This window comes from Bufo gargarizans, chromosome 1, assembly GCF_014858855.1.
Source record: "Bufo gargarizans isolate SCDJY-AF-19 chromosome 1, ASM1485885v1, whole genome shotgun sequence".
Classification (NCBI taxonomy): domain Eukaryota; kingdom Metazoa; phylum Chordata; class Amphibia; order Anura; family Bufonidae; genus Bufo; species Bufo gargarizans.
Window position 1 is genome coordinate 417,528,143 of NC_058080.1, and position 12,706 is coordinate 417,540,848.

At 42.1% G+C, this 12,706-nt stretch overlaps 1 protein-coding gene across 3 annotated transcripts in view; it reads left to right on the forward strand.

Annotated features, from left to right (window-relative positions):
* DENND4C (DENN domain containing 4C) overlaps positions 1-12,706 on the forward strand; it is a 130,254-nt gene that overhangs the window by 99,379 nt on the left and 18,169 nt on the right. For all 3 annotated transcript variants that reach the window (XM_044271636.1, XM_044271644.1, XM_044271653.1), the window contains 6 exons: positions 9,143-9,316; positions 9,649-9,820; positions 10,128-10,373; positions 10,709-10,826; positions 11,472-11,625; positions 11,719-11,783. In XM_044271636.1, coding sequence (XP_044127571.1) covers positions 9,143-9,316; positions 9,649-9,820; positions 10,128-10,373; positions 10,709-10,826; positions 11,472-11,625; positions 11,719-11,783 — 929 coding nt within the window. The remainder of the gene's footprint in view (positions 1-9,142; positions 9,317-9,648; positions 9,821-10,127; positions 10,374-10,708; positions 10,827-11,471; positions 11,626-11,718; positions 11,784-12,706) is intronic.

Here is a 12,706-nt window from a genome sequence, read left to right on the forward strand (position 1 = left end):
TTCACGCAGACACGACAATACTAATTGAGCGAGCAACCCGTGTCATTGAAAAGCCCCTCTCAGTCCACGACTATAACCTTCACATGGGAGGGGTGGACTTCAATGACCAGATGTTGTCTCCGTATTTAGTTTCCCGCAGAACCAGACGCTGGTATAAGAAGGTGTCTGTATATTTAATTCAATTGGCTCTGTACAATAGTTTTGTTCTCTACAGTAAGGCTGGGAGAACTGGATCCTTCCTCAAATTTCAGGAAGAGATCATCGAGAACCTCCTGTATCCAGGAGGTTCCGTGGCCCCATCCACCAGTGTAGTTAGCCGTCTACACGAGCGACATTTCCCCAATGTCGTTGCTGGTACCTCAACCCACCCGTCACCCCGAAAAAGATGTCGTGTCTGTAGCAGGAGTGGAATAAGGCGTGACACCCGCTATTTCTGTCCTGACTGTCCTGACCACCCTGCCCTATGCTTAGGGGAGTGTTTCCGAAAGTACCACACAGGTACACCTAGCATAGGGATCATCTCACCAGGATAGGCACACAGGGCTATTAGGGCCCATTCACATCACAGCTGCTGCAAACGTCTCCTTTCACATGGGACAAAGTGCATAACGCACTTCGCCACATCTTTGGGCGATTTGCGCTTTGCACATTGACCCATGGGGAAGGAGAGGTTTGTTCTATAAAGGTAAAAAAAAAAAAAAAAAACACCAGTAAGCAAACACGTTAATGTTTAGTTCAAAAAGTTAAAGTTACATGTTCTGTTCCAAAGTTAATAAAATTATTGCGTTGTGGCCTGGTTTTTCTTTTTTTTTTTTTTCTTTTTTTACCTTCCAGGTGGACCAACCGATCTACTAGCTGCAGCAACGATGTGCATTCTGACAGAAGCATTGCGCTGCTGTCGGTGTATGCGGCGCTGCAAGACGGGATTTTCTCCTCTGCAGTGACAGATACGTTTGCCGAGGCATACGAGCTGAGGAGGAGGCGGCGTTCCTATGCTTTGGCAAACACTTTGTGTGTATATACATATATATAAAAAAATAAAAATCCCGGCAATGATTTATTCATCCACATCGATTGATGCGAATGGAGAAATCTGGTTTGCCAGGGCATACGAGCTAAGTGGGTATGGATGTAGGGCGGAGCTCCTATGTCCTGGCAGACGCCTTTCCCCTCCATTTTTTTTTTTTGGCAGAGATTTTTTCATCCACATTGATCGATGCGAATGAAGAAATCTGTGCCGTTCATTTTTTTCTTTCAGCCCAGAGGCTGAACGGAAAAAAAAATCTCATTACCTGTATGCTCAATATAAGGAGAATAGCAGAAACTCCTAATGCTGGCCATACATGTAATGATTGCGGAGACCCTCAAATGCCAGGGCAGTACAAACACCCCACAACTGACCCCATTTTGGAAAGAAGACACCCCAAGGTATTTGCTGAGGGGCATATTGAGTCCATGAAAGATTTAAATTTTTGTCCTAAGTTAGCGGAAAGTTAGACTTTGTGAGAAAAAACAAAAAAAAATCAATTTCCGCTAACTTATGCGAAAAAAAAAAAAATTCTATGAACTTGCCAGGCCCCTCATTGGATACCTTGGGGTGTCTTATTTCCAAAGTGGGGTCACATGTGGGGTATTTATACTGCCCTGGCTTTTTAGGGGCCCTAAAGCGTGAGAAGAAGTCTGGGATCCAAATGTCTAAAAATGCCCTCCTAAAAGGAATTTGGGCACCTTTGCACATCTAGGCTGCAAAAAAGTGTGACACATCTGGTATCGCCGTACTCAGAAGAAGTTGGGGAATGTGTTTTGGGGTGTCATTTTACATATACCCATGCTGGGTGAGATAAATATCTTGGTCAAATGCCAACTTTGTATAAAAAAAATGGGAAAAGTTGTCTTTTGCCAAGATATTTCTCTCACCCAGCATGGGTATATGTAAAATGGCACCCCAAAACACATTCCCCAACTTCTTCTGAGTACGGTGATACCAGATGTGTGACACTTTTTTGATGCCAAGGTGGGCAAAGGGGCACATATTCCAAAGTGCACCTTTCGGATTTTGCAGGCCATTTTTTACACATTTTGATTGCAAAGTACTTCTCACACATATGGGCCCCTAAATTGCCAGGGCAGTATAACTACGCCACAAGTGACCCCATTTTGGAAAGAAGACACCCCAAGGTATTCCGTGAGGGGCATGGCGAGTTCCTAGAATTTTTTATTTTTTGTCGCAAGTTAGTGGAATATGAGACTTTGTAAGGAAAAAAGAGAAAAAAAAAAAATCATCATTTTCCGCTAACTTGTGACAAAAAAAAAAAAAATCTCGGAACTCGCAGTGCCCCTCACGGAATACCTTGGGGTGTCTTCTTTCCAAAATGGGGTCACTTGTGGCGTAGTTATACTGCCCTGGCAATTTAGGGGCCCAAATGTGTGAGAAGTACCTTGCACTCAAAATGTGTAAAAAATGGCCTGCGAAACCCGAAAGGTGCACTTTGGAATATGTGCCCCTTTGCCCACCTTGGCAGCAAAAAAGTGCGACACATCTGGTATCGCCGTACTCAGGAGAAGTTGGGGAATGTGTTTTGGGGTGTCATTTTACATATACCCATGCTGGGTGAGAAAAATATCTTGGTCAAATGCCAACTTTGTATAAAGATGTTGGGAAAAGTTGTCTTTTGCCAAGATATTTCTCTCACCCAGCATGGGTATATGTAAAATGACACCCCAAAACACATTCCCCAACTTCTCCTGAGTACGGCGATACCAGATGTGTGACACTTTTTTGCTGCCAAGGTGGGCAAAGGGGCACATATTCCAAAGTGCACCTTTCGGATTTCACCGGTCATTTTTTACACATTTTGATTGCAAAGTTCTTCTCACACATTTGGGCCCCTAAATTGCCAGGGCAGTATAACTACCCCACAAGTGACCCCATTTTGGAAAGAAGACACCCCAAGGTATTCTGTGAGGGGCATGGTGAGTTCCTAGAATTTTTTATTTTTTGTCGCAAGTTAGTGGAATATGAGACTTTGTAAGAAAAAAATAAAAAATAAATCATCATCATTTTCCGCTAACTTGTGACAAAAAATAAAAAGTTCTATGAACTCACTATGCCCATCAGCGAATACCTTAGGGTGTCTACTTTCCGAAATGGGGTCATTTGTGGGGTTTTTCTACTGTTGGGCATTGTAGAACCTCAGGAAACATGACAGGTGCTCAGAAAGTCAGAGCTGTTTCAAAAAGCGGAAATTCACATTTTTGTACCATAGTTTGTAAACGCTATAACTTGTACCCAAACCATTTTTTTTTTGCCCAAACATTTTTTTTTTATCAAAGACATGTAGAACTAATAAATTTGGTGAAAAATTTATATATGGATGTCGGGTTTTTTTTGCCAAAATTTTACAGCTGAAAGTGAAAAATGTCATTTTTTTGCAAAAAAAATCGTTACATTTTGATTAATAACAAAAAAAGTAAAAATGTCAGCAGCAATAAAATACCACCAAATGAAAGCTCATTAGTGAGAAGAAAAGGAGGTAAAATTCATTTGGGTGGTAAGTTGCATGACCGAGCGATAAACGGTGAAAGGAGTGTAGTGCCGAAGTGTAAAAAGTGCTCTGGTCATGAAGGGGGTTTCAGCTAGCGGGGCTGAAGTGGTTAAAGGGCTTCTGTCACCACACTAAAGTGATTTTTTTTTTTTTGGGCTAGTGAAATTAGTTATATTGCGATATATGACAATATAATTGTGTTACTTACTTTGATCCAGCAGTTTCTGCAAAAAACGAAGTTTTATAATATGTAAATTCGGTCTCTACCAGCAAGTAGGGCGGCTACTTGCTGGTAGCTGCTGCAGAAATCTGCCCCCTCGTCGTGTTGATTGACAGGGCCAGCCGGGATCTCCTCCTCCGGCCAGCCCTGTCGGAATTTCAAAAATCGCGCGCCTGTGTTGATTCGGCGCAGGCGCTCTGAGATGAGGAGGCTCCTCTCCTCAGCACTCCCTCAGTGCGCCTGCGCCGATGACATCACCGAAATAGAAGACGTCATCGGCGCAGGCGCACTGAGGGAGTGCTGAGGAGACGAGCCTCCTCATCTCAGAGCGCCTGCGCCGAATCAACACAGGCGCGCGATTTTTGAAATTCCGACAGGGCTGGCCGGAGGAGGAGATCCCGGCTGGCCCTGTCAATCAACACGACGAGGGGGCGGATTTCTGCAGCAGCTACCAGCAAGTAGCCGCCCTACTTGCTGGTAGAGACCGAATTTACATATTATAAAACTTCGTTTTTTGCAGAAACTGCTGGATCAAAGTAAGTAACACAATTATATTGTCATATATCGCAATATAACTAATTTCACTAGCCCAAAAAAAAAATATCACTTTAGTGGGGTGACAGAAGCCCTTTAAAAAAATATATATTACTGGCTCCCACTGAGATCAGTGGCAGGCAGAAAAAGTGTCAAAATCGGCAGCAAAAAACTCCATGTGAGCATATCCTACAGGGGTTGGTTCCTATACTCTAACTTCTACAAATATACTGGAAACAGTACAATGATCAACTTACTGATACAGGTCCTTCTAAAAAAAATTAGCATATTGTGATAAAGTTTATTATTTTTTGTAATGTACTGATAAACATTAGACTTTCATATATTTTAGATTCATTACACACAACTGAAGTAATTCAAGCCTTTTATTGTTTTAATATTGATGATTTTGGCATACAGCTCATGAAAACACAGAATTCCTATCTCAAAAAATTTGCAGATCATGAAAAGGTTCTCTAAACGAGCTATTAACCTAATCATCTGAATCAACTAATTAACTCTAAACACCTGCAAAAGATTCCTGAGGCTTTTAAAAACTCCCAGCCTGGTTCATTACTCAAAACCGCAATCATGGGTAAGACTGCCGACCTGACTGCTGTCCAAAAGGCCATCATTGACACCCTCAAGCAAGAGGGTAAGACACAGAAATTTCTGAACGAATAGGCTGTTCCCAGAGTGCTGTATCAAGGCACCTCAGTGGGAAGTCTGTGGGAAGGAAAAAGTGTGGCAGAAAACGCTGCACAACGAGAAGAGGTGACCGGACCCTGAGGAAGATTGTGGAGAAGGACCAATTCCAGACCTTGGGGGACCTGCGGAAGCAGTGGACTGAGTCTGGAGTAGAAACATCCAGAGCCACCGTGTACAGGCGTGTGCAAGAAATGGGCTACAGGTGCAGCATTCCCCAGAAACAGCGGCAGAAGCGCCTGACCTGGGCTACAGAGAAGCAGCACTGGACTGTTGCTCAGTGGTCCAAAGTACTTTTTTCGGATGAAAGCAAATTTTGCATGTCATTCGGAAATCAAGGTGCCAGAGTCTGGAGGAAGACTGGGGAGAGGGAAATGCCAAAATGCCTGAAGTCCAATGTCAAGTACCCACAGTCAGTGATGGTCTGGGGTGCCATGTCAGCTGCTGGTGTTGGTCCACTGTGTTTTATCAAGGGCAGGGTCAATGCAGCTAGCTATCAGGAGATTTTGGAGCACTTCATGCTTCCATCTGCTGAAAAGCTTTATGGAGATGAAGATTTCATTTTTCAGCACGACCTGGCACCTGCTCACAGTGCCAAAACCACTGGTAAATGGTTTACTGACCATGGTATTACTAGGCTCAATTGGCCTGCCAACTCTCCTGACCTGAACCCTGTCACGAACTATGGATCCGATCGCTCCGGATCCCACAGCTGTGACGTAGTGGTCTGTGACGGAGTCTGCGCACACACAGAGACCTCACGTGACCGGGGTATTACCATTCGGCTAACACCCCCCACTACACTTTGGTAACTGCCACCACGTGGGTTCCCGGTCCACGAGCCGACTATCCAGGTCATTCACTATCGCACAGATCAGTGGATGAACCGGATATCACTTACTGACCAACCGCAGTCAATCACCCCCAGCTACAATTCCTAAATGCAATTTAACTAACTACCTGGTAACGTCTCTTCAAAGGCAAGGTACGTTGTTCAGCAGCTTAGAATATGGAAGACTTGGCCACTTAGATTTTATAATCTTTAATAAGAGGTAAAAAGCAGTGCATACAAGTCTAATGAAAATTACTATAAATCTACAGAATAATAATAATAACAATATAAATAATCACGACAGTTCAAATGAAAGGGAAAACGATGAAAGAATACTTAGTTTCTCTGGAGGGTTTCAGATGGTCGTTCATATGTCCTTTTTGAATCCTTGCAAACCCCTTTTCAGTATGTATCAGGGGAGACCCTCAAAGTTCTTCTGATACAGGGGTATGCCGTCAATGTCCAATTAAGTGTCTGGTGATGTTCCATGGGTCTCTCTCCTCTGTCCTTGTGCATGGATTTTTATGAACTCTCCCATGGGCAGGAGACTTACTCCTGTCAGCCAATGGCAGCAGAGGGACTGTGAAGCCTAGGGAGTGGCCCCCAAGTGTTTTATGACCCCATCAAAGTTCAGTTCCTACAATGAGGATTATACTTAAGCCCGTATCTCCTTGATACATCGGCATATTTTTATACTGAATACATATTTGCGATCCTTATTTATTTACCTACAGAATGAGACCACACACGGTAATGCTGGGACCTGTAGTTCTTCTACCACCCATAGGTCAGCTAAGGAATCACATCCTCTAGTCATATTTGATACCCAATTAACCACAATACTCTGTAGAGCCTGGATCTGGTGTCAGAAAGGGCATAAGTTGATTCATAAATGAAATATGAAAGTGGACTGGTTTTATGCCCAGAGCTAATTAAGGGCTATTAGCTCTCCTCAAACCAGACCTGGAAATTAATGACGTCACGCTCCAGCCAGGCTTGACAGCGAGCTGATCTTATCTTACCGGACAGGATGAGCTGGGCCTGGTATAGCCTTTATGACCTTTTTTTATAGCTGGTCTCCAAGAAAAGAGTAGTGGTAATAAAAGTGTCCATCTATATCATAGGCGACCCAGGCTTCAGGAAGATGAGAATTCACAGTTTTTTTTTTTACATATGCCAGAAGCATATAAGATGGCTACCCAGAGGAATTATGTATGTATGCCGGCACAAACCCCATAGAGAATCTGTGGGATATTGGGAAGAGAAAGTTGAGAGACGCAAGACCCAACACTCTGGGTGAGCTTAAGGCCGCTATCGAAGCATCCTGGGCCTCCGTAACACCTCAGCAGTTCCACAGGCTGATTGCCTCCATGCCACGCCGCATTGAAGCAGTCATTTCTGCAAAAGGATTCCCGACCAAGTATTGAGAGCATAACTGAACATAATTATTTGAAGGTTGACTTTTTTTGTATTAAAAACAGTTTTCTTTTATTGGTCGGATGAAATATGCTAAAAATTTTTGATAGGAAATTTGGATTTTCATGAGCTGTATGCCAAAATCATCAATATTAAAACAATAAAAGGCTTGAACTACTTCAGTTGGTGTGTAATGAATCTAAAATATATGAAAGTCTAATGTTTATCAGTACATTACAGAAAATAATGAACTTTATCACAATATGCTAATTTTTTTAGAAGGACCTGTATACTGTTATAACTAGAATGAGCATATTTCTTATAATTCGTTTCAGGTCTGATTTTATACACTTTGTTTTATTTGAATCAGTCGTCAGATTCGATTCAGAATAAATTCAACCCAAAGTCCCCAGTTGCACTGAAAAGTGATGTAGGACACTCCGAGGTGTCCTAGGACTGTATCCAACCCTTTTCAAGCTCCTTACCTACAAGACAGCACTAGATAACATTAGCAAAGTGACATTGACCTGTATGGCTATGGGTAAACGGATGATGACTGGTAGTAGCAAACAGTAACTCACTGCACTGTCAGATTAAAAAATGATCCCTGTTTGGTGGCAGATACCCTCTTCTTCTTTGTCTTCTTACTTGCTTACTTAGCAATTTGTCTGAAATGAATTGCAAAAGTTGCAGATTTGTTTAGAAAGAATTTATTTATTTCTAGTTATAACCTCGTAAGTGGTGGTGTCCCCCATTAAGCAGTGCCGCCCCCTTTATGTTATACATTTGGCTCCACTCTTTACAGAGCTCCCCAGTCCCAACATGGCAGCTGATGGAAAGGCATGTGACCAGATATGTCAGTGCCTCCACTGAATAACATATGGCACTAGTTACCCATGCCATGTGCAGTGCTAGGCTACTTTCACACTTCCGTCATAGGATCTCAATAGAGGAGGAAAACTCTTCCGTTTTGTCCCCATTCATTGTCAATGGGGACAAAACTGAACTGAATGAAACTGAGTGCACCAGAATGCAGTCCGTTCCGTTTGGTTGTGTCCCCATCGCGGACAGAATAATGCAAGCAGTGTTTTTCTGTCCACGATGTGTTGCAGTCCTGGCACACAATGTAAGTCAATGGGGACGGATCCATTTTCTCTGACACAATAAAAAACTTATCTGTTCCCTATTGACTTTCAATGGAGTTAATGACTGATCCGTCATCGCTATTTTAAAGATAATACAACCGGATCCGTTCATAACAGATACAGACGATTGTATTATCAGAACGATAACGTTTTTTCTGATCCATGACAGATCCAGCAAAAATGCTGGTGTGAAAGTAACCTTATTCATTGGAGGCCGCTGATGGACTGGTCTGGTCACCTGCCCCTTCATCAGCTGGTCACCTGCCCTGGAGAGCTGTGTAAAGAGGGGAAGCCGACTGTACTGCAAGGGGGTGGCGCTATTCAGTAGGAGACAATGGTGCTGATGGGCTTATAACAGTATATTAGCAAGCTGATCATTGTACTGTTTCCAACACATTTGTAGAAGTTAGGTTGAAGTGGCTAAGCCCTATAAAGGGGTTTTCTTGACAAAGGTTTATCCCCTATCCTGTGAATAGAGATTAAGTCTTTGTTATGGGACACCCCCTTTAAGATCTAGAGGCGAGATCAGATAGTTCTAAGGTGCAAACAGTCTGAGGAGAGAACTTTGTCAGCAACAAACATACAGTTCTGTTCATGTTTTGTGGGTTTAGGAAATGTGTTCCACTGACCTAAAACTGTGAAAGGGGTTGACCCTGCTGGGATAATGGACATTGTTTGGAAAAGAGGTTTCAGACTATGACCATATAGTATTTTTTATTTTTTTTCCTTTATTTTGCTATCACAGCTTCTTCCTCAAGCCAAGTAACTCAGGTGACAGCCTACAAAGCAGTAACCATCAGTCGACCACTGAGACTTCTCAGCATCAGAAGACATTGGTCCCTCCTTCCAATGATCTCATTAACTTGTCAGACTCTCCACTGACGGCGGCAGCACATTCCAGCAAACCTACTGAAAACAGGTAATACGCCTCTCTTGTGTTGTATTGCAAGGGAATGTTTTCCAAAGCCACTCATCTGAAAACATGTATCCGTAAGTTGCATTTCTTATTATTGAGTAAATCTACAGAAGTCAAATGAAAACTCTTCTGGATGTCTTGCTAGGCCTTGTTTATCAGTAATATCTGGGAGAAAATGGCATAGGCCATCAGCATTGCAAGCCTGGAAAACCTAATTCAAAATACAATCTATAACTGATATGTTGTTGTGAACATAGAATGGAAACCTGTGCCATAGAGATAAACGTATTGTTTTCAGTGATTTGTGTAATTTATTTGTCATACATGTATTCTAGTGATGGTGAGGACAAACTGAAGCATTTGGCCAGTGACAGTGCAACAAAGAGAGGTGCATCATTGACAAGGAGTCACAGCGTGGGAGGACCTCTCCAGAATTTTGACCTACCCAAGAAACCTTTGCATGGGGTGTCAACTGTCAGCTTACCGAACAGCCTGCAGGAAGTGGTGGTATGTTGTTTCACTTGTGGCTGTTGCTATTATAATAGTTGCTGTTTTTTGCTTTTATACCATGCAAGTAGCTCGCTCTCTTGGTTTTTCTGATATTTGCGTTTTGTTCAATCACTTTTGCGATGAAAATATATTAAATTACTCAGTTCATACCCTTCCTTTTTCCTGTTTCTATTCTGTCTTTCCCAATCCCCCTAACACTTTCCTATTTTGAGTACTGTTACACTTACAGTTCTGCTTGTGCTTTTTTTTGTCTTTGGCACATATCTCCATAATCACTATAAAAAAAAATCATATCTTTTTTTAGGATCCTTTGGAAAGGAGACACAATCCTCCCCCTGTTTCTGTCCCATATCTTAGTCCTCTTGTTCTCCGAAAAGAACTGGAATCTTTGCTGGAGAACGAGGGTGAGCAGGTTATTCATACGTCAACTTTTATAAACCAGCATCCGATCATCTTCTGGAACCTGGTATGGTACTTTAGGAGACTGGATTTACCAAGCAATCTGCCTGGACTTATCCTGACATCAGAGCATTGCAATGGAGGGGAACAGGTATGCTGCATCCTAACATATTAATGATGCTAACTTAACAGGGTTGTCCAGCGAATAGGAATTTCTTGAAAAAGGGTAGAATGGGTAAAAAATTAATAAAAATCGAGCAATACTTACCTCACCTATCCTCCACCACTGACATTATGATGGTTTCCAGATCCTCTCTACAAGATTGGTGGGGTCAGTATTTGTTTTATAACCACCTCTGCCCCCTTTCTAAGACATTTATATGTGCTGGACCACCCCTTTAAACTATGTTACTTGTAGGAATGATCAAATATGATGTTTATAGAACAAATTTTGTGCTTGAAGATTAATGACTGGACATTTTGTAGGTGCCACAATCATCCCTATCACAAGACAATAAACTCGTTTACATCCAGTTGTTATGGGATAATGTCAACCTTCATCAAGACCCTGGAGAGGCTCTCTATATAAAATGGCGCACCTTAGGTAAGTAGAGGGGTCCCCCAAAGTCTGCATTCAGAAAAATATCACAGATGTTACTTTAGCAATGAGTACAGTGATATCATAGTCGGCCTACATTATTTGCGTTGCACTTGTTGCCTGTGTTATTTAGCCTTTTGGAGGGATTGGCCACGGCTAAATGCATTCTAAGTTGAGGTTTTACTTTTTTTTATTTTTTTCTACAGAGGATAATGCAGCAATGTGAACTGCTTCTTACATTTTATATTTCATTACCAGAAAACAATACACATTATGAGTAAGAGTCAAAGTAGTTGGTATTATAGCGTTTGTCGGAGCAGTAGTTGTCATTTTTGCTGTTGTAGAGGTGGTTGTTGAAGCAGCAGGTGTTGCAGAGGTTACAGCAGTAGCTTTTACATAAGGTAATATTATGAGACGATTATAATTCTACTTCCATATTGTTAGTGTTGTTTTAAAAGAAATGTATATAGCTTTAAAGCATGAATTCATGCACTTCAGTTGTTTGGCTTTAAATGATAAAGAACTACAAGCGCCAGGAATGGGCATTGAAATTGGATTGGATGTCCAAAGATGGCCCACTCTGATATTTAAACACTAATAACAAATGGAACATCATCTACTGACCTTTTTAATATTTGTCTTGTCGTGCAGAATCTATAAAGAAGACAGGAGCTGCCATACCAAAGGAGTTACAAGATATCAGTCACTTACTGGAGAGCATCACTCTCAGTATCCAGCACAATGATGTTCTTAGACCTATCAGTTTATTGCTGCAGAAATATACTTCGGCCAGCAAAAGGCAAAGGTAAGCATAGCTTGTCGCACGTGGCACTTATTTGTAGTATAGTATTCTTACTAGAATCTTACTGTGCATGTATACACATTTCTGTTTATACAGGAGTATCTACAGAGAAGTACTGTACCTGTCTTTGGTCGCCCTGGGTCGAGAAAACATTGATATTGGTAGGTACAGTTATATTTCCTAATAAAATTTTGCTTGTAACATATGATAAATAACTGAAACATTTATTCATTTTGGAGTGCTACTGCTTTTTCTATATATAGTAATATTAAGCTTTATACAGCACCAACATAGTCCTCAGCTCTGTATAAAGAAAATCAAGAGGAAAAGTGAGGGCCCTGCTCGAAAGAACTTGCAATGTATGGACATATAGGGGTGGCACAAAGGTTTTGTTTTGTACATTGGTTTAGCCATGAGTCAACTCCAGAATGCATACCGTCTCATCCATGATATTCATAGGACTAAAATGGTATAGCATAGAATGTCTGCAGTTTTTTTTTTTTTTTTCAAATATGAGGCATATGATGTAGACTACTGACTGCTAATAAAACATGGGGATTTCCACCATGATGACTAAATAACCTCACCCAATCCTCCTCTGAGATGCAGTATATTTTATTGGACCCTTTAATGAGGACCTGTCAGTGTTCCCTGTAAGCTGCGCAGGCAGGTGGCCGGGCAGCTTCCTTTATGCCTCTGCAGGCCCACTCACCGCCGCAGCCCAGACTTCATGTAATGGTGTATGCCTGTTCTGTACTCTAGGGAAGCCCACCCTCGCAATGCACACAATTTTCACTGTGTGCATTGCTGTAGTGGATGGCCCTAGAACTCGGAACATGCACCCACCATACTGCCCACAGTTCCCTTAACGTCCTGACGTTATCCAGTGTCAGGAAGTTCCTGTGCAGTGCTCCAAGCTAGCCCCGCCTCCTTCCTCATGCGCTGCTGCTACTGAAAGAGGAGAACATGTGCAGCGCGGGAAAAGAGGAGGGGACGGCATGTTCTTAGACCTAGCCCCCCAGCCAAAGTGTTGAAGTGGCTTCCGAGATCCTTAAGGGCCAAGCCAAGTAATTGTACGTTTTCA